Below are 26604 nucleotides of genomic sequence, written 5' to 3'. Positions count from 1 at the left end.
AAAAAAAAAAAAAAAAAAAAAAGAAGGGACGCAGGGGAGATGGCTCAGTGGGGAAGCAATTCTTTGAAAGCATGAAGACCCGAGGTTGGATCCCTGTGCCTAGGTCTTCGATGAGTAGGTGTGGAACCTATCTGTAATCCTGGTTCTCAGGTGTTAGGATCGTAGGATGATCCGGGTAGCGAAACTAACCCAATTGGTGAACTCAGGGTTCAAGTGAGAGACCCTACCTCTATGTATATGGTGCGGAGTGACTAAAGCAGACACTGACGTCAACCTGTGGCCTCCACACACACACTCACACACTCACACACATTCACACACATTCACACTTACACATATATACTCTCACACATACATACATACACACTCCACTCACATACACACTTACACATACATGCTCACACACATTCACACTCACACATATATACTCACACACACTCACACACATACACACTTACACATATACACTCACACACATACACACACACAAATACACACAAAACACACACATACACACTCATACATATACACTCACATGCAAACTCACACACATACTCACACACACATACATACTCATGCATATTCATTCAAACACATAGCCAGGCACCATACACACACACACACTCTCTCACACACACTCTCTCACACACACACACTCTCACACACACACTCTCACACACACTCTCTCACACACACACTCTCACACACACTCAAAAAGGAAAAAAAGTGTTGGGGGGAGGCATGCCCAGCTGTTCAGGCTACAACGGGATCTCTGACTGTAGGTCCTCTGCTGTTTTAAAATCAAGCTTTTGTCTCCTGGCCATCTGTTCCTTACTAGCGCCCTGTCTTTCATTTGTATAAACAGATTTTAGCATGTTTTCCAGCCTGGACTTGAACTTCTGGGCTCAAGTAGTCCTCCTATTTTAGCTTTCTTTCTTCCTTCCTTCCTTTCTTTCTTTTTTGTCTTTTGTTTTGTTTTGTTTTTTGTTTTTTGTTTTTCAAGACAGGGTTTCTCTGTGTAGCCCTGGCTGTCCTGGAACTCATTCTGTATACCAGGTCGGCCTTGAACTCAGAAGTTCACCTGCCTCTGCCTCCCAAGTGCTGGGATTAAAGGTGTACACCACCACTGCCTGGCCCTAGTTTAGCTTTCTAAGTTGTTGTTTCTGCAAGCCTGGTTCTTAGTCTGCAGTGACCTGCCTTTAAAAATAAAAACAAGAAAGTTTCTATTTCTATTTCTTTTTTTTTTTAGATTTATTTATTTATTTTATGTACATGGGTACACTGTAGCTGTATAGATAGATGGTTGTGAGCCATCATATGGTTGCTGGCAATTGAATTCAGGACCCTCATTTGCTCCAGCCCAAAGATTATTTATTATTATATGCAAGAACACTGTGGCTGTCTTTAGACACACCAGAAGAGGGAATCGGATCCCATTACAGATGGTTGTGAGCCACCATGTAGTTGCTGGGATTTGAACTCAGGACCTCTGGAAGAGCAGTCAGTGCTCTTGACCGCTGAGCCATCTCTCCGGCCCCCCCATATTGTCTTCTTTTGTTCGACTTTGTACTTAGGCAATCCATAGTATTGATCGTATGTGATCATAGATTTATTTTCACTGCTGTATAGGTTTCCATTCAGTGAATATCTCACAGTTGATGGATTCGTGATTCTGATTTGAGGGACAGTCTGGTAGCTGCCAGGCCAAAGGTCAGGTGTGGTGGCACATGCCTGCAGTCCTAGTGTTTGGAGACTGTGGGGTATGGAGTAGTATTTTGGTTTCGGTGCTATTGTTCTGGTTTTAGTGGTCCCCTCCCCCATGGCCAATGTTTTTAACCCTCCTTTTAGCCAGGCTACTACAGGTATGCAAGGCCCTGAACTTGGAATTCCACTCCCTTAGTCTCCTAATTGTAGACATGTGTCTCCGTGCCCTGCACAGTTTCACAAATTCCCCTTGTATGTATTATTGTTTTGTTGAGAGAGCATCTCGTGAATCTCCTCTGGCTTCACCTTCTGGCTCAGCCCTCCCCTTCCAGTCCCTGAAGGCTTAAAACTAGTAGTCAGGTACTTTAGAGCCCAGGCGGTGCTGTCTTTTGACATAGTTAAAATGGCGGTTTTGGCTAGGTACGGTGGCCTAGCCAAATAAATCCCAGCGCTCTGGGAGACAGAGGCAGGTAGATCTCTCTGAGTTCCAGGTCAGCCTGATCTACAAAGTAAATTCTAGGCTATCCAAGGCTGCATAGTGAGACCCTGTCTCAAAGAGAAGGAAAAAAAAAAAGTATGTTTTGTTGTTGTTTTTTCTTTTTTTTAAATTTTCTATTTGAGATGGGAGTCTTGGGGTCTTGCTCAGTGTTCAGGCTGGCTTCAAACTCTAGGCTCAGATGATCCTGAGGCAGGCACCTCTTGAGTAGCAGGACTCCAGGCACCACCACAGAGCCCACAGAATCCACAGTTGTCTGTCTTCTCATTAACTATTTAGCTTTGCTTTGTTCATTAGCTCCTGTTGCGTCTTGTTTGAGAATTTTTTTTTTTTTAACCTTCTCCATGGTCATCATGAAGATGGTCACATATTTTTTCTGAAAAATCTCCTCATTGATTTTCACATTTAAATCTTCAAGTTCATCTGGAATTGATTTTTGTGTCTGGTAAAAGATAGGGGTCAAGATCCTTTTTAAAAAAAAAACAAAAAACAAAAAACCATGCGGATGAAGGGTATCCTCTCTCCACAGCACTGGCATCAGGTGCCTGTGCTTGTGGGGGGTCTCTTTGTAGGCATGCGAATCTGTTACTTTGTCCAGCCCATCTTGAAACTTAAATGTCACTCTGACTTGGTAACATTGTAATAGTGCTTGCTATATAGTAATCTTTTCACTTTTTTGTCCTTTTTATTATTTTATATATACTTGTTACTTACTGATCTTGCGTGTGTGTGTGTGTGTGTGTGTGGGGGGGTGCTGTGCGCACTTGAGCGCCCCCAACCCCTCCCCCTCTGGCTTCAGAATGCCCAGGGAACCATGTGCAGATTAGAGGACAGCTTGCTAGAAGCAGTTCTTTCCTTCCACTATGTGGGCCCAGGGGAGGGAGCTCAGGTCTTCAAGCTTGGTAACAAGCCTCTTCCCACTGAGCCATCTTGCTGGCCTGGTTTTGCTTGTTTTTGTTTTTCAGACAGGATCACACTTTTTATCCAGGTTGGCCTTCAGCTCAGTATTTAGTAGTTGAGGCTGGCTTTGAGCTCTTGGTGATCCTCCTGCCTCAGCCTAAGTGCTGAGATCACAGGACTGTGTCAACCTATCTTCCTCTTTTGTTCTTTTTCAAGAATGCTTTGGCTTATCACTCTTTGCATTTCTATATCAATTTTTTTAAGATTTATTTATTATTATAAATAAGTGCGCTGTAGCTGTCTTCAGACACACCAGAAGAGGGTGTCGGATCCCATTATGGATGGTTGTGAGCCACCATGTGGTTGCTGGGATTTGAACCCAGGACCTTTGGAAGAGCAGTCAGTGCTCTTACCCACTGAGCCATCTCACCAGCCCTCAATGTTATTTTATTTTGCTTGTGAGGATCAACCCAGGGCCTCACCATATTGTGAAAACATTTGATCTTTGCATTGTACTTACCTGGGTGCTCTATGTGACATTTAGAATCATCTTGCTGATATTTTTGCAAAAGCTGAGGTTGGGTATATTGATGCCCTTCCTGTAATCCTAGCACTGTAGGAGGCTGAGGTAGGAGGATTGAAAGTTCCAGGTCAGCCTAAGCTACCTAACAAAACAATTGTATTCAGGGAGTGGGAGCTTTGATTTGATTTGATTTTTTTATTTTTTATTCTTTTGGTTTTTCGAGACAGGTTTTCTCTGAGTAGCCTTGGCTGTCCTGGAACTTACTCTGTAGACCAGGCTGGCCTGGAACTCAGAAATCCACCTGCCTCTGCCTCCCAAGTGCTGGGATGAAAGGCATACACCACCACCACCAGGCAGGTAGCTTTGATTTTAATCCCAGCTCTTGAGAGGCAGCAGCAGGCACATCTCTGTGAGTGTGAGACAACCCTGGTCTACAAAATGAGTTCCAGGCCAGCCAGGGCTACATAGTAAGACCCAAACTCCAAACATAAAAAGAAACAAACTGACAAATAAATATCTGAAGAAATCAAACACTTATTGTAAGTAAAGCTGGGAGCTGGAGAGATGACTAAGTGGTTAAGATTGGCTTCTTGCACTTGCCTAGGACCTGGGTTTGGTTCCTAGCACCTACTTGGGAACTCACTACCATTCAGTACTCTGGTTCCACAGGATCAAATGTTCTCTTTTTATCTCCCAGGGCTCCAGACACATTTGTGGTATGCACACAACACTTGCGGGCAAGATACCACCTAAAATAAAAGAAATACACCTAAAAGTTTTTTTTTAAATAAAAAAAACCTTTTTTTTTTTATTTAAAACTGGCTTTTTATAGTATTGAGTTTTCTAATCAGTGAACATAATGTTCTATGAATGTGTTGCACTTAGTGTTGGCTACTTTTCTATAGCTGTGACCAAAGACACGAGGGTACCACTTCACAGTGAAAGCCTTGGTTCAGAGTTTCAGGGGACTAAGCCCAGGGCCTCATGGATGGAGTGTTTGGTTGAAAATGGGTGGGTGTGGGGTATATGCCATGGAAGGATTTCACCTCAGGGTAGGTTGGAGCACAACATTACTGTAGCAGGAAGGGGCCACGGCAACATACAGTCCCTGAGAATGGGCTCTAGTTCTCCACTTCTTCCAACGAGTTCTTCCCCGTCTCCCTCAGTTTGACTGCTTCCCAATAGTCTGTCCAGATTTTTAGTGGATTAAATCATTCAACCCTCAGAGCCTGCATGATCTGGGCTGTCTGGAAATGTTCTCACAGACATACTCAAAGGAATGCTTCTATCATCTCCTAAATGTTTCTCATTCCAATAAAGTTGGCCATGAGATTAATCTGCACAATAAAAAAATAAGAGATTAATCATCAAAACCTACATTTCTTTTTTTTTGGGGGGGGGAACGGGTTTCAAGACAGGGTTTCTCTATGTAGCCCTGGCTGTCCTGGAACTCACTCTGTAAACCAGGCTGGCCTCGAACTCAGAAATCCGCCTGCCTCTGCCTCCCAAGTGCTGGGATTAAAGGCGTGTGCCACCATCACCCGCCAAAACCTACATTTCTTGTTAGACTTATTCCTAGGTAATTAATTGGCTTTTTTTTTATTGTGTGTATATGTGTGTACTTGCATGTTGCACACATGTGTGCATTTAAACATCATGCCTGAGTCTTTGGAGGCCAGAGCAGGATGTCAGATGCCTGCTCTGACATTGTCTTCCTTGTCTTAAAACAGATTCTGTCCTGAAGTAGATGCTCTCTGTTTCCTCCGGTCTGGATCAGCCCCACGTTTCTCTTTTTACGAGGATGCTGGTATTCACACTCAGGTCCTTCCCCCCGCAGAACACATGTGTGCTCACTCCCTGAGCAGCTTCCTCACCGCCTGCTTAATATTTTAAGTTAGCCAGTCATGCTATCTACTGTTAGTACTATTTTCATTATTGTTTGTTTGTTTTTTAAAGATTTAATTATTTTTGAGTATACTGTAGCTGTCTTCAGATACATACCAGAAGAGTGCATTGCAACCTGTTGCAGATGGTTGGGAGCTACCCTGTGCTTGCTGGGATTTGAACTCAGGATCTCTGGAGGAGCAATCAGTGCTCTTAACCACTGAGCCATCTCTCCAGCCTCTATTGTTTGTTTTTGAGACAGACTTTTGTAGCCCAGGCTGGCCTTTAACTCGTGGTAGCCTCCTGCCTAAGCCTTATAAGTTCTAGAACTCTAGGTGTGAATACCACCACAGACATCTCAGAATGTTTCTGGTATTTCTTCCCATCTTTATACCATTTGATTTCTTTTTCTCATCTTGTTGCATTGGCTGGATTCTTGTATTAGCTTTTCATTATTGTAATGAAATAAGTAAGCTAGACTCCTTTTGAAGAAAAGATCTGATGCTGTTTCTGACATTTGGCTTCACGCCAGTGACAGTTCTCAGATGTGTCACCTCATGGTGTATCACAATAGCTTGAGAAACATACTGGTGTAAATAATTGCACGGCCATACAGGGAGGTTGAGAGCTGGGTGGAGCCTTGCCAGGGCTTTTGGAAATGTCCTCTCCAAGACCCATCCAAGATCCCAGAAGAGTTAACTGAGCCTCCCACTGAGCCCCACAGGGTTTCATAGAACAAAAGCTAGCTTCTCCCTCCATAGGTAGTTGGGGCTGTCTTCGAACTCTCATTCCTCTTGCCACTACTTCTGGGTGCCAGGATTACAAATGTGCATATTTCATTTGGTCCTAGGTCTGAAAACCTCTTAGCATGCTTCCATCACATCCCTTCGTTGTGTTGCCATTGTAGGGCCACGCCCCTAACCGAAGGCATTTCTAGTGCCTATTTACAACAAGTTCATTTGTTTGTTTGTTTGTTTGTTTGAGGTTTTTTTTTTTTTAAGATTTATTTTATTTTATGTGTATGAATACACTGTAGCTGTACAGATGGCCGTGAGCTATCATGTGTGTAGCTGCTGGGAATTGAACTCAGGACCTTTGCTAGCCCGCTCGCTGCGCTCTGGCTGGGCTAGCTCCAGTCCCTGCTTGCACTGGCCCAATTCGTTGTAACTGTCTTCAGATGCACCAGAAGATCTCATTACAGGTGGTTGTGAGCCACCACATGGTTGCTGGGATCAGAACTCAGGACCCTCGGAAGAGCAGTCAGTGCTCTTACCCGCTGAGCCATCTCGCCAGCCCTACAAGTTCATTTCTTATCATTTGTTTATTCATTTTTTTTAAACAGAAAAAATCTCAAACTCCCCAAAAGTATTCTTTTGCATAAACATAGGCACACACATACTTTGCTGAGCTGCTTACAGATTATTTGTAGACCTCACTGCTAAATACCCCAGTGGAGATCTCCTAAGAACAGGAGAATCCTCCTATGACTTGAAAAGTGTCAGTGAGGGGGTTGGAGAGACTGCTCTCCCAGAGGTCCTGAGTTCAATTCCCAGCAACCACATGGTGGCTCCCAACCATCTGTAATGGAATCTGATGCCCTCTTCTGCTGTGTCTGAAGATAGCTATAGTGTACTTATACAAATAAAGTAAATACTTAAAAGACAGAGAGAGAGAAGTGTCAATCACACTCAGAAAATTAACACACTGTATTAATATGTAGTTTGCAATTTCCCATTTGTCCCTTGAATCTTCTTTATTGCTCTTTTTCTTCTTTTTTCTTTGATTCTAACATACAGTTAAGGTTCATATGTTGCATTTACAATTATTTGTATCTATGGGGGATTTATTACAATTATTTGTTAGTATCTATGGGGGATTTATCCTGTAAGTCCTCAATGGCTTTAAAATCTTAAGATGCTTGAATCTGCATGTATGTATAAAATGGCATAGCATTTAGAGCTAATCTGCTTATCTTCTTTGGAGTTTAAAGCTCCCCTGGGATACTTTCGTTACCTAATACAATGTTAGTGCCATATAAGGAATTGTCATGATGTGTTTGCCACAATGTAATGCACTGACAGGAAAATGAGTCTGAACACATTCAATTTAGACACATTTAGTTTACTTAATTTTTTTTTTTTATTTTATTTTTTTGGTTTTTCCAGACAGAGTTTCTCTGTGTAGCTCTGGCTGTCCTAGAACTCACTCTGTAGACCAGGCTGGCCTCGAACTCAGAAATCCGCCTGCCTCTGCCTCCCAAGTGCTGGGATTAAAGGCATGCGCCACCACAGCCCAGCCTTAAATTTTTTTTTCTGAGGGGTCCAACATAGGGCCCCAAATGCCAGCAAGCTATAGTCTTAGCCCTAAAATGCAAGTGTGAGACAGATTATCCCTATGTAGTCCAGGCTGGCCTTGAACTCATCCTCTTCTGAGTCTCTCTCGGTTGCTGGGATTTAGAGATATGAACTAATATCCCACCATAACCAGTCGGAATTTTTTTTCCTGAAATGTTTTCAATCAGAGATTGGTTGACTCTGATAATATGAACCTATGGTTGTTCTCAAAAGTGTATCAATCTTTTTCTACAGTTAAGTTTGAGTCCTATGGACTTTTGACCTGGCTGGTTTCACCTAGGGATACATTCAGAGAAGGTGACCACTGTGGGACCTAAGATTTTATGTGGCCTGTAGAGTCTCCTGGGTTACATTTAGTCTTTTGGGAGTTCGTAAAGGGGACAGAAGCGAGAATGACAGAGATCGGCATACCATATATATCAGGAAGGCCTTGAACTCAGAGAGATCCCCCTGGACTGGCGTTAAAGGAATTCCATACCACACCTGGCTTCCTCCTCCCCCACTCCCAGACTTTAGGTGTCAGGAAACGGATCTTGGAGAGATGAGGTTTCCCATGGTTATGGAGTTTGACTGCTATGCCTGTGTTAGCTTTCTCTCTAAAGAGATATTGGAACCAACTGATGCTCTTTGGCTCCCTTAAAAACAAAAAGTCATGAGAATTGTTTCTCTATATTCATTGATCTAATTATAATGTTAACCTCTTGTCTCCTCTTGAATGTTTACAATATGAGTTTGTTTTGTTCTCATCCATAATCCTGTGAATTCGTTGTTCAGTATGCTGGGCTTGGAAGCCTGAGGCTCAGAGGGAACAATTACATCATAGCTAGTGGGCAGTAGAGCTGGGTTCTAGCTAGGAGAAATGGCTGCCTACTTCTGTCTCAGGTTTAGCCCTGTGCTGGGTGGTTTAGGAGGACTTGGGAAGTGTGGGCTCTGTTCTCATTGGGGTGAGTTTAGGGGAAAGGCTATCAATTCTGATAACCTGGGAATCTGAGGTGGCTGACAACCTCAGATCTTTTTGTATTTGTGTATGCTCTGGGTACAGGCTCTGTGAGTGTATGAAGGCCAGAGGAGGATTATGGGAGTTTTGCTCTATAGTTTCCCACGTTTCATTTATTTACGCTATACTTAATTCTTTAAAATAACATTCATGCCGGGCGGTGGTGGCGCACACCTTTAATCCCAGCACTTGGGAGGCAGAGGCAGGCAGATTTCCGAGTTCGAGGCCATCCTGGTCTACAGAGTGAGTTCCAGGACAGCCACGGTTACACAGAGAAACTCTATCTCGAAAAACCAAAAAATAAAAAAATAAAAAAAAATAACATTCATTTATTGTATGTGGGTGAGTGTGAGCCTTGGCACAAGTGTTAAGATCAGGAGACAAACTGGGCAGTGGTGGTGCATGCCTTTAATTCCAGCACCTGGGAGCCAAAGACAAGTGGATTTCTGTGTTTGAGGCCAGCCTGGTCTACAGAGTGAGTTCCAGGATAGCCCAGGCTTTGAACTCACTGTGTAGCAGAAGATGATTTCAAACTCCTGATCCTCTTGCCTCTTTCTTTTTATTTTTGATTTATTTATTTATTTTATGTAAATGAGTATTTTAGCTGCATGTACACTGCATGCTAGAAGAGGGCATCAGAACACAGTATACATCATTTTGAGCCACCGTGTGATTGTTGAAATTTAATTCAGGATCTCTGGAAAAGCAGCTGGTGTTCTCTTAACTACTGAGCCATCTTTCTTGCTCTTCTTCCTATCTACCACCCGTCTGTCTGTCTGTCTGTCTATCTATCTATCTATCTATCTATCTATCTATCTATCTATCTATCTATCTATTGGTTTTCTGAGGCAGGGTTTCTCTGTGTAGCTCTGGCTGTCCTAGAACTCATTATATTGACCAGGCTAGTCTCGATCTCAGAGATCTGCCTTCTTCTATCTCATGAGTGCTGTCATTAAAGGCATGTACTACTACCTCCATCTTCCTTTCTTTTTTGATACAGATCTTACTGTATATTTCAGGCTGGCCTAAAACTCTGAATCCTATTGCCTTTAGTCTCTTGATTGCTGGAATTGTGAACTTGTACTTCATGATTGGTTCAGACCTTCCAAAGCTTTGTTTAAAATTGTAGACTTTGGTTTAATGAGTAAAGGCACTTATTGCCAAGTCTAATGACCTGAGTTCAATCCCCAGGACCCACATGGTACAGACACACATGCGCATGCATACACACACATACACAGAGGCAGGTACAAACACATGTATGAGTGTGCACACACACACACAATTAAACATAATGAGAATTTTTTGATGCAGACTTTTTTATTTGTCGGGTAGTCATTTTATTATCTGATATGCTGCGGATGGAACCCGAGATCATTTGACTACCAGGAGAATGCTTTACTGCCAGCAGCAGCTTTTCCAGTTTTAATCTGGGCAAAGGTTCTTAGCCTTCACCCTGGTCCCGCTTCCATAGTTCACAAAGGAGCACCGAGGACTGGCTCTCTGCCCGTCGAGTTGCTCAGATGGTCTGTGGCCATCTGCTTCGGATGCGGGCTTTGATTTCAGTACTTGGAAGACAAGGCCTTTGTTCCATCCCAGAGGAAAAGTGACTTGGGTGTGGGTGTAGATGTCGTTTGGTTCTAGCTCCATTAAATTTGAGCTCAGGACAGAAGTCAAGATAGGACAAGCCGTTGTGGAGAGTCCCGGCTGTCCAGGACAGAAATGCAGGCCAGGGAAGGCAGGAAGGCAGGAGCATTAAGAATCATGACCCCAAGAAAAATTGGGATTTTGGGTTCTTTCTCCAGTATCTTTTCTTCACCCATCTCACAGATTTGCTATGAAGTTACATCCCTAATCGTCAAATTCACATTGAATTAAATGCAAGGGAAGCTACACCTGCTCTCCTAGTGTCTGTTCCCACTGCGAATTGCTGTCCTGTCAGGGATAGCCCCTTAAATAACAAACACAAGTGTCTATGCAGTGACAAAAGCGTTGTAAGTGGAATGTGAGGGTCTACAATGCATCCACTGTAGCAGTGCTCCTGAACATCCCTGCCTAGCAACAGCACGCTGTAGGGTACCAGCTTCGCCATCACAGGGCTGAGTGGGGCCTCGGCTGGCCGCTGCTGCCTTCCAGAAGCATCGGATTGCCTGGGAACAGATCAAAACTTAGAATTCAAAGTATTTTTTTTTCTCTTTTAACGTGTTTTTCTTTTGCACTGCCATCCAGTAAAGAAGTCTTAAGTCTAGTAGCTGTACACACCACCGACAGAGGGATGCTATTATGTGTCTAGGGCCTCTCCTATCTTTTCTTTTTCCTGGTTTTGGGAACAGAACCCATTGCCTCACACTTGCTGGGCAAACACACTACCCATGAGCTCTATATCTCTCCTCATGTCTATTTTATAGATGTCAAACCCCAGGCTCAGGTCTGGCTGTACCTAAGCGACAGGAGTGCTTACCCAGTGTGAGTAAACCCCAGCGTGACCAAGTGAGAAAAGACATCTGAGGCTTAGCGTAATTTGTTCCTGATCAAACAACCAAGTGAAAGGCCCAAGACTGTGCTCGAACCTGCATAAACATGGAGGGTTTTCGGGCTTTTGGTTTTTTGTTTTTGTTTTTGCTTTTTAAGCCCAGGATAGCCTCAAATTTGTGGTGGTCCTCCTGCCTCAGGTTCTGAAGTGCAGAGATTGCTCTCCTACTGTGTGTTTTCATAATGTCTGCACAAGGGTTGTGACTGGCTCTCGGCCTCTGTCATCCGTGTTTCCTTGACTGGTTGCATTTAGACCAGGTCAGTCTGTCTAGGTTTGTGTCTTTTTTTTTTTTTAACCTTTTCAATTTGTGTGTGTGTGTGTGTGTGTGTATTTATGCATGTATGTATGTATGTGTTTAAATATATGGAGGTCAGAGGACAATTCTCTTTCTCTCCCTCCTCTCCTTCTCCCTCTCTCTTTCCCTCTCCCTCTCCCTTCCCCCTCCTCTTTCTGTCTCCCCCTCTTCCCCTCCCCCTCCCAAGTGATGGACTCATTCTAAGGACCAAACTCGAATTGTATGGTTTGGCAGCAAATGCCTTTACCCATAGAGCTGTCTGTCTAGCCTGCCTTGGATTTGTGTCTCGGGCGTGTTGTCCACGATGGTGAGGATCTTGAGGACGGGAACAGTCCTGGAGAACATTTGCAGAAGTTTCAAGATGAACGTGCAGAAGATTTTGGATCCATCTTACTTCACAGATGACTAGATCTATGGGGACCTTTCTCAAATCACGCAGTAGCTCCCTGGCCCTGGCCTCGTTTCCTACACTCTCCCCTTTGGAGCAGAGTCTTTGCGGGAGCCCCACTATCTGGCTTACTGAGTGCTTTTGATAGTCATCAGGGGAAGAAGGGGGTGGTCCTAGTATCCCCATTTTATAGATGAGAAACCTGAGGCCCAAAGAGGTTCAGGAATATACCCGAGGCCTCACTTGGTGGAAACTGGGGCAGCGTAGAGTATGAACCCATACTTAATACTCCGTCTGATAAATGTTACAACGCGTGAGATGGATGAGCAGGGACTTTGGAAGCAGCCTAAAATCCGTCTCTGAAGCCTCCTGCTGATTAATGGTGTTCCGGCGGAGCAGGGATGCAGGACGTGTCTGCGTTGCTTCTAAAGAGTAATGCTCAGGGAGGGTTTGGGGTCAGTTCCTGTATGCGCTTCCTGCTCGCTTCAAGGTGACTTTGAGCAGCCTCCTCCTGTCTGTGAACCTGCAATTCTTAGAGCTGACGGAGGAGCCTTCATTCAGACCAGGGGCCATGGGGCTACGGATTGATTTCTGCAGTCGCAGCAGGTCGGATTTGTGTGCTGTATGAGCCCAGATAGCCTTGAGACCCCGAGGGAGGGAAGAGAGGAGAGGAACCGGGCCACGTAGGAACCCCAGGCTTGCTCTGAGGGTCCCCCTCTAAGCCTTTGACTTGGGAACCTAAGGTCAGGTCCATAACACACATGCCTTGTTTGGCTTCCAGGGGTAGCCTGTCCTGGTTACCTGATCCTAACTGTGACTCAGTTGCCTTTTCTGTCTCTTTGGGCACTGTCCTTTTTTCCCCCCCTCCTTTCCTTCCCCCTCTTGCTCAGGCCCCTGCTTGCTCCGGCCCATAGGTTTTTTATTTGTTTCTCATTACGGATGGTTATGAGCCACCATGTAGTTGCTGGGATTTGAACTCAGGACCTCCGGAAGAGAGCAGTTAGTGCTCTTAACCTCTGAGTCCTCTCACCAGCCCAGCACTGTCCTTTCTCTGCTGAGGCTCTTCTTCAAAAAACCCAGCTCTTTTTGCTCTTGTGTCAGATCTGAGAGTGAACCGGGAAAATAAACATATTTACTTTATTTTATTTTTTATTTATCTATTTATTTATTCATTTATTTTGAGACAGCGTCACACTGTGTAGCACCTATTGGTCTCAAACTCTTCATCCTCTTGATTGCTGGGGTTACAGGCATACAGACATCCAGCTCAGGCTGACAGGCCGCCCTGTCCCCAGTGGCCCCTCATGGCTCTCTCTACCCCTCTACTCCAACTTCCTCCAGTCAGCTGATGGGAAGTGAGCTGGGTAATGAAGTAGGTAGTAGTAGGTAGTATATACTATGTAGTGCAGTATGTCAGCCCTAATAGAGGTCCTGGACGAACAACCCCACTCAATGGTTTTTCCAAGGGAAATCCCAGGAATTTGGCCCTAAGTCTGAGTCTGTCTTCCTTGTCCCACTCAAACCCAGGCTGCTTGCTTTTTACTTCTAGATCTGACTCATGAGCTCCTTGAAGAGGAGCTAAGTCCTATTGTCTTTACCCTGCGGGAGCTGGGCCCTGGAATAGGATTTGTGGTGCCCCAGGGACCATAACCTTCACTAGGGCTCTTGGCATTGTCCCAGGTGCCAAGAGGTAGCCTGGGTGCATTCTGGGGTGTGTCTTATATAGCTGTAGCTGTTCTGGAACTCCCTATGTAGGCCAGGCTAGCCTCAAACGCAGAGATCTAACTGCCTCTGCCTCCCAAACATTAGGATTAATATTGCCTCATCTTCTGTGTAGTTTAAAGAACTATTTTATTAATTTTTTGAGTATTGCATATAGCATATTTTTGTTTGTTTGTTTGTTTATTGATGTAGGGTTTCTCTATGTAGCCCTGACTGCCTCTTCCTTCTGAGTGCTTGGATTAATGGCGTATACTACCACACCCAGCTTTTGATTGTTTTTGAGGCTGGGTCTCTCTTTGTAGCCCTGTATTGATTGATTGATTGATTGATTGATTGATTGATTGATTGATTGATTGATTTGCTGTATATGACTGTCTTGCCTACAGGTATGTCTGAGCACCTTACACTTGCAGTGCCTGAGCTCAGCCTGCCCAGCTGATGTGCAGCAGCTTCTGGGGCCCTGATGCTGACACTGTGTACCCCTCCTCTTAGGGAGAAACCCATCAGCTGGGTTCTGAGCAAAGCTAAGGTAGAGAGCTGGACACAATGGGAAGCCATCTGAGGCGGAAGAGGATTTGTGGATGCTAATAGCTAATAGCTGGTTCTCTGCTGGTGGAACTCTTAGGAAGCCTGAGGGAGACTGACCTGTTCCAGGTCCTTTGACTGTTAAGGAAGAACGAGCATTGTGTTAAATGTGGCCTGAATCTTCAGCAAAGACCAGGGATGCCCCCTGGTGGATATGCACCTTCCCGGTGCAGGCACAAAGCAGCTTTCTCTTGGGTCAGCTTCCTGGCATCTTGAGGGCTGCACCTAGCCACAGGAAACTGCCATCACTCCCGGCAAGGGTAATCTTTTCACCCTTAGCATGTGATAAAAATAGGTAGTTGCAGAGGTGGCGTTTAGAGCCCGAGCCCTGGTGTAGTCTTGAATTAGCATCAAATCCCAGCTCTGTGTACTGACTGGGCATGCTTGGGCAAGTTAGTTGTCCAAGAGTCCAGTCTCTTGTGCATCCAGCAGTAATTGGAGTTCCGCCGCTGCATCCAGCAGTAATTGGAGTTCCGCCGCATAGAGCCGTGATGATGAGAGTCTGGTGGAGAGAGCGGGCCTCTGCTGATGTGCTCGGCGGTGGCTGTAATTGGGAGAAAGAACATGTTGCTGAGTATGGGTGTCATCACTCCACGCGTAGCCATGCTTTGCTCGTTTGTAAAGCAGTCAGCCCTTTTCATGGCTGTGAGAACCAGACCCCAAATCCAAGAGATATAAGAACCCTTGAGTTGTTCTGTGTGTTTGAGGAGTTAATTTTTCTAACTCAGTCTCTGCTATGTGAGAGACCCTCCCTTTCACTGTTACTGGCCACTGGCCTGTTACAGGGCAGTTCTGTGCCCAGCTGGCTACAGAGCGTTGAAAGTGATGAGCTCTTAACTTGGATCGGCACTCGGGTTCATCCAGAGCTGTGTTTGGTGCAAGGGTCAGCAGACTTCTCAGAAAGAACCGGAGAGCAAACATCTGAGGCTTTGAGAGCGGTTCTCTCTTGGTCATGGACGCTCAGCTCTGTCACCATAGCTCGTGTGCGATACAGACTCGCTGCCTGCTGGTCGGTGCTAAGCACACTTCTGTGTGGACGTGGGAACTCAAGTTTCAGTAGCATTCGCAATTGTGAAATGCTCTTTCATGTATGCCTCTGCGTTTAGGAATGTAAACAGCGCTCCTCCAGGAATGGCACTCGGCACTCTGCCGTTTGACATACGATCATTGCATGGTTTCCTGCAACACACTTGTCAAACAAAACGAGGGTGTCCCAAACCCTGTGATAGGATTGTTTACTTTTATACCCAGAATGTCAGGAAAATGCTGAAGTCTGCGAGTGGTGTGGGGGAAGGCAGACTCCGAGCGGTTTGTGCTTTGAGACCTGAAGTCCTCATGAAGTTGTCCAAGCCAAAATACATGTGTGCTAGGTGTGTCTGTGACTGGCAGGACCAAGTGTGCTTTCAGTATTAAGGAACAGAAAATCCGTTTGAAAGTGCTGAAAGCACATACAGCAAGATACAGAAAGCAAGATAAATATGAACCTTTTTTTCACCCCTGAGACAGGGCTTCTCTGTGAGGCCCTGACTGTCCTGGAACTCACTCTGTAGACCAGTCTGCTCTCAAATTCAGATCTCTCTGCTTCTGCCTCCCAAGTGCTGGGAGTCGCTGGCAATATGAAACTTTTTCATTAAAATAATAAAAATCAAGTCTTAGCCACGAGGCAGAGGCAGGTGGATCTCTGTGAGTTCAAAGGCAGCAGAGCCACATGGTGAGGCCCTGTCTCAAAAAATAAAAGAAAATAAATCAAAAATATAATAATAATAATAAAGGAGCTAAGTATGGTTATGTGCTTTGGATTTTGATTTTGTTGTTTTGTTTTCAAGACAGGGTCTTACTATGTAGCCCTGGCTGGTCTTGAATTCCCTGAGATTTACCTGCCCCTGCCTCCTGGTGTGTGCAACCACAGCTGGTCTCATCATTTTGAGGCCAGCCTGGTCTACAGAGCAAGAACTGGGGCCAGGCAGGGCTGTACATAGCAAGATCCTCTTTTTATTTTATTTTTTAAATTTTTATTTATGTATTTATTTATTTTTAGTTTTTCCAGACAGGGTTTCTCTGTGTAGCCCTGGCTATCCTGGAACTCACTCTGTAGACCAGGCTGGCCTCGGACTCAGAAATCTGCCTCTCTCTACCTCCACAAGTGCTGGGATTAAAGGCGTGTGCCACCACCACCCGGCTTTTTTTTTTTTTTTCTTAAGATTTATTTATTATTATATCTAAGTATACTGTAGCTGTCTTCAGACACACCAGAAGAAGGTGTCAGATCTCATCACGGATGCTTGTGAGCCATCATGTGGTTGCTGAGAATTGAACTCAGAACCTTCGGAAGAGCAGTCAGTGCTCTTACCCACTGAGCCATCTCTCCAGCCTAAGATCCTCTTTTTAAAAAGGAATAAACAAGAGTCCAGAAAGTTGCAGAACCAAGCACGGTGGTCTGCCTGTGTCACCCCAGGATCTGGAAGAGTAACACAGGAATCTTGAGTTCAAGATCACTCTGGGCTATATAGCCTAATGAGACCTGTCTTTTAAAAAAGAAAAGAAAAAAAATTGGTTTATGACTGTGATCTTAGTATTTGGGAGGTGGAGACAGGAAGATGGAGTTCTCCTGGGCTACATTGTTGAGGTTACATATAGCTCCAGGAGACACTGTCTCACAAAACAAAAACAACCAGACAGACAAGCAGGCAGTGGGCTGGATCAGCTGCTGGCTCTGAGTCTCTTCTGTGCTCACCCTAGGTGAGTGTAGCTGTAACCTTGAGGGTTATAGTGAATTCATTGGTTTAACTCTGGTTATTGGTGAGTGTGTCAAAGTCTCCATCCACCATGTATTTGCCATGGAGATAATGAGGAATTAGGGTCCCTTCACACCAGATGGCGGGTTCATGCTCGTCTCTAATGTAACACGCAGGAGGTGCCAGTTTCCTTAATAAGTCACCAAGAACTTGGCAGGCTCCATTGTGTCTGTTTTCTCAGTCATATCCTCCTCCCTGGCAGACGTTCTAGAGACACATACTTTCCCATTTCACAGAGGAGTAAAGAAAGACCAAAGGTTTGGCAGGGGAATCCAAGCCAAACCCGGAGGCCTTTTGTTCCAGTCTAGTGCTGCCTCCGTTTTTTCTCTGGGGTGTTGTGAGAGGCATGGGGACCATTGCTGAGGTGGAAGGCTGAATTTAGCTGAGCAGGAGACACTTGCTCTGTTCTGTTGGGCCACCATTCACAGGTGATGTGGCGTTCCACCTCATATTTGATACTTGTTCATTCTGCAGCTGCTGCGCACGCGCATGCATCTGAGTGTGTGTGTGTGTGTGTGTGTGTGTGTGTGTGTGTGTGTACCAGGCCCCTTTGTCCAGATTCTTGTTATAGAATAGTGAGAGCAAGACAGCTGGGTGTTGCATGTAGTTTTCTTTTTTTTTTTTTTTTTTAAGATTTATTTTATTTCATTTTTATGTGTATGAGTACACTGTAGCTGTACAGATGACTGTGTTCCATCATGTGTGTGGCTGCTGTTAATCTCAGGACCTCTGCCGGCCCTGCTCCGGCCTGCTCGCTCCGCCCCGCTCGCTCCTGGGAGCTGGGACTGCGCTACCAGCTACCTTTTGTCCCACCTGACTTAGCTCTGGGATCGATCACAACCAGCCCTAACCCGGCTTCCTTTTGAATCTATGGATAAACCACACATACTTAGCTTGTCATTTTATAGCTTGTCTTCTGTGGCACAATTGTTGGGCACAGATACCTCCTACTTAGAAATGTGTGCATTTATCAATTTATTATCTTTATCCCTCCCTCCGCCCTAAACTTAGTGGCTTGTTTCAGCGAGCCCCCGCCAACATCCTTGGCCCCCACCCATAGCAGAGGCTACCGGCCGTAGCTGTCCCGAGACCTTACATAGCTGTTGCTTTCTTCTCGTCCCAAAGCAAGAAAGAAAAGCCCCTCTCTCTTTCCCTGTGTCTCCTTTTCCTCTTGGGACCCGGAAGTCCCAACTGTACCTTCTGTCCAGCAATTGGCCCCCGAGACTTCTTTATTGACAAGTCAAGAACCAATGGGGAACAAGACCTTAGCGGCAGACCCGCCCCTTACAGCAAGGTGCCTGCTCCCGTGGCGCTTAACAGAGGGGCAGGGAAGAAGGACAAGAAAGCTGCACAGTCTTTAGCCAGCCGTCCTGACCAGTGCTGGAGGTAATGAAATATCATATTCTGGACAGGTGACCCTGGGTCCTGTGACTTCTTCCTCACACTCTAGCAGAAGGGTTGGTAAGATGAAGACTGAAGTTCAAAGAAACCAAACTAATGCTGCCTTTACAGGCTATGGAGCGAGATTTGTTTTTTTCTCTCCTTAGCTTTATTTTGAGAGCGGGTTCCCACATTGTGGTCTAGAGTTGGCTATAACTCACTATGTAGCCCCTGCTGGCCTTGAACTCATGGCGATCCTCCTGCCTCACTCAGCCTTCTGAGTGTTGGAGTTACAGGTATATATTGAAACCGTTGATTTTCGAGAGAGAAACACTCTCAATGCTGTCAATAGAAAGGTCTTGTTTGTTATACTAAGGGCTTGGTTGGTAGGAAGTGTGGAGCCACCAGGGGGTTTAAGTTGGGTCTCTGCTTGAGAAAGCCCATCCTGGCTTCAGTGTCAGTATGAGTGCAAGGGGGGTAGCCTGGACAACAACTTGGAGAGCAATTACAGTAGACTGTAGTGATGGAGGAGGGAAACAGATGGTCAGGGTCTGGGATACTGATATGGCACCATGTCTCAGCTAGGGATACTATCGCTGTGATTAAAAAAAAAAAATCACCAAAGCAACTGGGGGAGGACAGGGCTTCTTATTTCACTCACAGTGCCATAGAACAATCCATCATCAAAAGCAGTGAGGGCAGGCATCTGTGATGCAGAGGCCATGGAGGGATGTTGTTCATTTGCTTCGTATGGCTTTGCTCAGCCTGGCTTCTTACAGAACCCAGGACCACCAGCCCAGGGGTGGCCCCGCCCACAATGGGCCGGGCTCTCCCACATCAATCACTCATTAAGAAAAAGCTCTGTAGCAGTGGCTCTCGACCTGCGGGTGTCTCGGGTTCCCTATGACCATCAGGAAACACAGATATCTGCGTTACGGTTCCTAACCGTTAGTAAATAGCAGTGAAAATAATTTTATGGTTGGGAGTAACCATAACAGGAGGAACTATATTAAAGGGTCATAACATTAGGAAGGTTGAGAACCACTGCTCTGTAGGCTTGCCTATAGCCTGATCTTGTGGAAGCCCGTTCTCAGTTGAGGCTCCCCCCTCTGAGGACTATAGCCTGTGTCAAGTTGACATTAAACTATCCGGTACCCACAGTCACTGGCGGACTTGGAGAAGAGGCGAGGAGAGTTAGGAGCTCTATAGGAGAAGCAGCTGTTGGTTGTGGGGCGCCCCTTCTTGGGATCTGGAGTCTTTTTTTTTTTTCCGAGACAGGGTTTCTCTGTGTAGCCCTGGCTGTCCTGGAACTCACTCTGTAGACCAGGCTGGCCTCAAACTCAGAAATCCGCCTGCCTCTGCCTCCTACGTGCTGGGATTAAAGGTGTGCGCCACCATCGCCTGGCCAGGATCTGGAGTCTTATGCTGGTCTTAGTAAACAGTGTGTACGTTTTAATCGCCAGGGAGTCGCCGTTTGGTGGATGTGATGGACGTGAACACCCAGAAGGGCACGGAGATGAGCATGTCCCAGTTCGTGCGTTACTATGAGACACCAGAGGCGCAGCGGGACAAACTGTACAATGTCATCAGCCTCGAGTTCAGCCACACGAAGCTGGAACATCTGGTCAAGCGTCCCACTGTGGTATGCCAGCGCCTTTGTTGCGCCTTCTGTCCTTGCCTGCCAGCAACTTGCTTTCTCTGAGGCCTGCCGCTAAGCTGCTTGATCTTGAGATAGACTGGCTGGGTGGGTGTGGCTGAGACTGGCCCCTTAGGGTATGCTTGGGAAATGTAGGGCAGAGTTGGATCCGATGCCTGGAAGGGTGACGTGGGAGAGCTGGAGGCGTCCAGGGACTCCTCAGGCAGGGGAGTGGTTCTTTCTGGACTGTCAGCAGGGGATGCTGGGAGTGCTTACAGTGAACTGGCTTTCAGGTGGACCTGGTCGACTGGGTGGACAACATGTGGCCCCAGCATCTAAAGGAAAAGCAGACAGAAGCCACCAATGCCCTTGCGGAGATGAAGTATCCCAAAGTGAAGAAGTAAGATGGCTTGTCTGGTGATAGGACTGGGGAAGGGCGGGACTCCGACCTGGCGAGACTTGGCAAAGGGACTTCCTGGTCCTTGAGGCGGGTCTCAGGGTTGCCTCAGAGATGAAGGGTTGACATGCGGCTGAACCATGGTAGTGACATGAGAGATGAATCCCTAGGTGTAGTAAACAAACTGCCATGTCCTCTCCTTGGGATCTAGGCCTCTGGGTCCTGTGATGGGGTCAGGCCTTTCTGCCTGTTGGCCCTGGAGCCTGCACACAACTTCTTTGGAGGTGGTGATGTGAGAGGAGTGGTGGGAACTGTCTCGGTGGCATCCATGTTTGTGCATGGGTACATATTTATCTGTTCTTGAAACCTTGGTATAACAGTGTCCCAGGAGGGGCATTTTCAGAGGGACATGTCTACATTTGGAGCATCATGGGACTGGGGCTAGTCTAATCTCTCTCTCTTTAAAGATTTCTTTAATATGTGTGTGAACGCCTGCATGTATAAATGGGCACCACGGATGTGCCTGGCACTGCAGATCTCCTGGAAGGGCAAGAAGTTATGTCCGTCTGAGGCAGGAGCTGGGAACCAAGCCTAAGCTCCCTGTAAAGTAGCAGATGCTTTCAGCCACAGGGCCGTCTGTCCATCCGTTTCTCTCTTCCTTGGTGTTGGGGTCTAGAACCTAAGCTTACTGCCACCTTAGTCATCTGACATTCACTGGTTCCCCATGGACCGGAGGGAGGGTGACCAAGGTGGCAAAGGTAACTGTAGGTGAGAGCAGAGCCCTCGTTACAGGTCACATGACCAGCGTGTTCCGAGCCTGCCGTTCAGTATGGGCAGAGGTACTTGAGAGTCTTCTCATATTAAGGGATTTAAATAATGGACCATCTGGAGGAGGAGGAGGTCACCTTGGATACTTCTGTCATTATAGACCCTCTGTTTCTCTCCCTGAAATGAGAAGGAGATCTGGGCTTCCCAGAAAGACTGGCGCTGGCAGCATGGCTCTATTAGCATCTCTGCTTAGTCCTGCTGCCAGCAATGCCCCCAGGAAATGTCAGCTGTGAACTCCTCATTCCCTCAGCCCTCTCTCTCTTCAGCCAGTGTTGAATGCAGACGAGTGCCCAGCTTTGTAAGGCAGGCTAGCTCGCTGACCCTGGATTTCTCAAATATTCTTTTGTCTCTGTCTCTGTCTCTGTCTCTGCCTCTCACTCTCACTCTCTCTCCCCCTTCTCTCTCTCCCCCCTCTCTCTTTCTCTCTCTCTCTTTCTCTCCTCTCCTCTCTCTTTTCTCTCATTAACTCATGGACATCTTTCTTCCCCTCTAAGCTAAAGTTCAATGCATTCCTTGGGTTTGTGCTGTATCAAAGGTAGAAAATGGGGTCCAGGTGCAGAGGGAGGGGAGCAGGGCTTGTTTCCAATTTTGTTCTGTTCTGATTCAACCACAGCAAAATGTTCTGAGTCGAGCAAATAAAGAGATGAGTAAGGCTAAGGGCCTCCACCCTCACCCACCCTGTAGAGAGCCTGCCACGTAGCATATCGGGCCACCACATTTCTAGGCAAAGGGAAGCAAAGGCGGACTGGTGAATCCTTTTGAGCTCTTGTTCTTAAGGAGTCTTCTTGGAGGACGGGGGCAGTTAACTTGGGGTTTATTTCTTCTTTGCTCTGTTTCTTTTTGAGACAGGGTTTCTCTGTGTAACCCTGGCTGTCCTGGAACTCACTCTGTAGATCTGGTTGGCTCTGAATTCACAGAGATCAGCCTGCCTCTGCCTCCCAAGAACTGGAATTGAAGGCAGGCACCAACATACCAACTTTTCTTTAAAAATTATTTTTTTAAAGATTTATTTATTTGTTTTATATATATGAGTACACTATAGCTGTACAGATGGTTGTGAGCCATCATGTGGTTGCTGGGAATTGAACTCAGAATCTCTGCTAGCTCCGGCCCCGCTCGCTCTGGCTCAAAGGTTTTTTTATTATTATATGTAAGTATACTGTAACTGTCTTCAGACACACCAGAAGAGGGTGTCAGATCTCATTACAGATGGTTGTGAGCTACCATGCGGTTGCTGGGATTTGAATTCAGGACTTTTGGAAGAGCAGTCAGTGCTCTTAACTCCTGAGCCATCTCTTCAGCCCCCTAAAAATTATTTCTTTTTTATTATTGTGTGTAGGTGATGTGTATGGGGGCAGGGCATGTACCACAGTGTGCACACTAAAGTCAGAGGTCGGGTTTTTGTGGGAACTGATCGCATACATGTGGCCAGTCATGTGTGGCTAGCGCTCTCTTTACCTGTAGGGCCACCTCTGGTTCCTGACTGAACTTTGGGGCTGAGAACGCTTGAGGATTGAGAAGGGATTGGGAAAGAGAAGTTGTAAAGAGGGACCGGAAGGAAGAAGCAGATCATGACTGGTCCCTTGACTGTTTCCCTTCATTCATTCATTCATTCAGAAACAGTGAATTGGGCATCTTGGTTGTGCTGAGGACACAGGGTTGGGGAACTCTGTTCAATTTGTGAGGAGACAGGTGTTAATCCAACAGTGACCGAAATACATGGAAACTTAATCATGGGTGTGAGGCTACCAACAGAACCATAAGATGTCTTGGTACTGATTGGAAGTGAATCAGCTGGTAAGAGGTTCTCAGTTGATCCCCCAATATAGCTAGCCTGGCTCACCAGATCACTTCAAAGATCCCCTGTCTCGGCCTCTTGAGGTACTAAGAACTACACACAGACTACTGCCCCACCCTGGAATTTCTGTGAGTTCTGGGGATCTGAACTCGCGTCTTCATAGGCAGGCAGGTACCTTTACAAACACTGAGTAGTTTCTCTAGTTTCAGGGGAAGATGGTTTGAGAGAGCCTCAATGTGTAGCCCAGGATAGGCTCAAAGCATATGATCCTTGTGCCTACACAAGTACTGGAGGGAGGTTTTCATCACCACCCCCCACCCCCATCCCCAATACTCCTATTCCCCAAGATATTCTAAGCAGAGCAGGATCCGTTCCTATAAGCTTATATTCTGCAAATGCTCCTGTTGTGTAGATTGGAGGTGTGAAGAGGCTGCTGCCTGGCCTACATCTCAGCAGACAAGAGAAGAGGTGATCACACCTGAGCATATATTTAGGGAGTAAAATAGATCGCGCTGGGTGATATAAGTTCATACTAAAGTCTGCCCTGCCTTTCTGAGTGCTTCATAGAGTCTGTATTTTGTGGAAAGATTTCCTTTAAATGTGCCCTGTGCATACTTAGGGACTCTCCAATTACCAAAACAATGGGGTATAAAGATGTGACTTTCTAGGCCCACATGTCTCAGATGTTTCTGTGAGACTGTATGTCGAACACATTTCCAAACTCCATCAGTGGCCATGGGAACTTATTATAGGATTTGAACCTTGCCAGGAAGGACGTTATCACCTTGGAGATAGTCCATTTGTTCGACTGAAAAGAAGGCCGATTTCAAATGTTCATAAGCAAGGTGAAAAAAAAAAAAATCCCACCATGACAGAGTCCTCCGGGAGTGGGGAATGGTTCTGTGGAATTTAATTAAAAGGACATTGTTTCTGGAAAGTACCGCGGTGCTCCCTTGCTTGAGGCGTCTGCAGAACAGACAGCTGATGGCCCTCCTGAATGGAAGGAAGGGTCGTGTAGTGGAGGGGGACATGTGACAAACTCTGAGGCTTTTTTTGCCCCCCTGCCTCTGGGATTAATACTGCTCCATTGTGGTCAGAGGTTTAGGAATTTTAATAGGTTTCTGTTGAGAGTCTGGAGGCAGGGGAAGGTGACTGGCATCCAGGTCCCCATCACTGGGGAACATGAGAGACTTGTCGTTGGGGGGGGGGTTAACGGTTACTTTTAAGTTAGTTATCACATCAGAGTGGTTAAAGCCAAGGCCCCATTCTCATGGAGTATATATTGTGGAGATGATACAATGTAATGAGTGTCTCAGTGGAACATAGAGCAGTAGGGGATAAGGGAGAGAGAGAAGGGAGGGGTGCACTGCTGAATATTGATACCGCCCCGCGTTTCTGCTGTTGCCTCCCCCACCCCTACCAGGCCAAGAGCTAGTATCTCCTGGAACTGGAATACAGTTGTCAGCCACCGTGTGTGTGCAGGACACCAAGCCTGGGTCTTCCAAAAGAGCAGCAAGTGCTCTCGACCCCTGAGCCATCTCTCCAGCCCTCCCCAGTCCTGTTTTTATATGATGTTTGGGATAGAGCACAGAGCTTCCTGCTTGCTAGACAGACACTCTTATCAACAGAGCTACATGCCCAGCTCCCCTCCCCTTTGTTTCTGTGGTGCTGAGATGAAATTCCAGGGCCCTGCACACAGGCCAGGCTGAGTGCTCTCCCATTGAGCTGCAGACTAAGCTTAGCTCTACCTCTTGAAGAGGAGAGCTTGAGAGAATTCATGGGGCATGTTTCAAAGCGAAGCTTCGGCAACCCCCCAGGTCTGGGCATGTGCTCAACCTTCTCCAGATAAGGCTTGGGCATGGTAATGCCCAAGAAAAGGGATTAGGGCGTGTCCTCCTTTCTCCTCCTGCTGGGCCAGCGGGGTTTTTGGCAGTGGGGGCTGCTATAGTAATGGTAGGCTGTGGACCCACAGTCAAGCAGCTCAGAATACCAGAAAAAAAGGGGGGGCTCAAAGAAAGCATATGTTTGCAGCTCAGATGATTGTAATGGAGCGCGCCCCTCCCCGGAGATTTGACTGTACATTTTCACTCTACTGAGAATAAAATCTGGGGTAAATATTGGGAGGGACACAGGACGACACTGTCTCTGAGCACTCAAGCGTCCTCTTCTCTGGGACACTCAGCTTGCGCTGCATGCAGCCTCTTTCTGCCCTGACTGCCTCTCTCCTGTACCGTGGGAAGACAGGAGTGCACAGCGGGTGTGACGAGTGGAGTGTGATCCCGAGGTGGGATGAAAAGTCTGCAGGGGTGGCCTCTTGGAGCATTCTCTGCTTTCCTACCAGGCCTTCTTTATATTTGCTACAGCCTCACCTACCTTTCAGTTCAAGGGTTTGCTGTTATCAGTGATCACCTGTGTCCTACTAGGTAGGGAAATGGACAGCCATGGTCTCCAGACTGGACTCCAGACCTCGAGATTCTTGGCTCTTTTCTTAACGTCTCTACCAGTTTGTCCTGTTCTGTAGGGTCACTACTCAGGCGCTGTGTTAGACACTGGCATATATACCTCAGTGACACCACTGGCGGGTGTGCTAGCTTATTTTTACAGATCAAGAGGCTGGCACTCACAGTGGGTCAGTAAAGGTCATATAGCTGCTGAACGGAAAGCGGTGGCTCATGGGCCTTGTCGAGAACTGAGAAGCTACCCTTCAGAACTTCAGCTTTAAACAAAAAGTCTCATGTAGCCCAGGCTGGCTTTGAACGGATCTTTCTGACTCTCTCTTTTAAGTGTTGGGATTTCAGGCACGTGTCTCCACACGTAGTGAAAGGGTTCTCTTAGGGGTTTTTTTTGCATAGTTAAAATAGATACGTGAGCCAGGCATAGTGGTACAGACAAGCCTTTGATCCCAGCAGTTGGGAGGCAGAGGCAGGCAGATTTCTGTGAGTTTGGAGCCAGCTTTGTCTCCAGAGTGAATTTCAGGACAGCCAAGGCTACATAGTGAGAGTCTGTCCTCCCCCTCCCCCAAGAAGCCTCCCAGGTATAATACACATGTAAACGTAACTTAAGAAATTGCTAGCACAGTTTCTTAAGTCACAAGCGTGCACACGGAGAACGTGGTTGGAGCTCTGAAATGACCAGTTAGAGCCTTCCTGACCAGTTCAGTAGAGATGCCAGCTTCCTAAAAGAGAGTCTACCCAAGGTCCCACCCTGATGACAATTTAAGATTGGTGTTGATGCTTGCTTTCTTCAAATCATCTACGGTCCTTCCATCATGGAGCAGGAGCAGATATTTGTCCCCTATAAAGTAATCGTCTCATTTGAGCTGCCTGGTCCAGTTGCCAGGTTGGCCTCCTCTGCCAGTTTTATTTCCAAATCAGTTTCTTTTCTCTTCT

The 26604-nt window shown here is 46.3% G+C and overlaps 1 protein-coding gene across 1 annotated transcript in view; it reads left to right on the top strand.

Moving 5' to 3' along the window:
• Positions 1-26604, top strand: part of Kdm2b (lysine demethylase 2B) — a gene marked incomplete at its 3' end in the record, with an annotated part of 122945 nt that overhangs the window by 10961 nt on the left and 85380 nt on the right. Inside the window, exons 5-6 of the mRNA XM_031391148.1 lie at positions 20020-20198; positions 20486-20592. Of these exons, the coding sequence (XP_031247008.1) occupies positions 20020-20198; positions 20486-20592 (286 nt within the window). The remainder of the gene's footprint in view (positions 1-20019; positions 20199-20485; positions 20593-26604) is intronic.

Source organism: Mastomys coucha, unplaced genomic scaffold (genome assembly GCF_008632895.1).
Source record: "Mastomys coucha isolate ucsf_1 unplaced genomic scaffold, UCSF_Mcou_1 pScaffold22, whole genome shotgun sequence".
Taxonomy (NCBI): Eukaryota; Metazoa; Chordata; class Mammalia; order Rodentia; family Muridae; genus Mastomys; species Mastomys coucha.
Note: the sequence above shows the minus strand (reverse complement) of the source record. Positions and strands in the feature narration are given on the sequence as shown.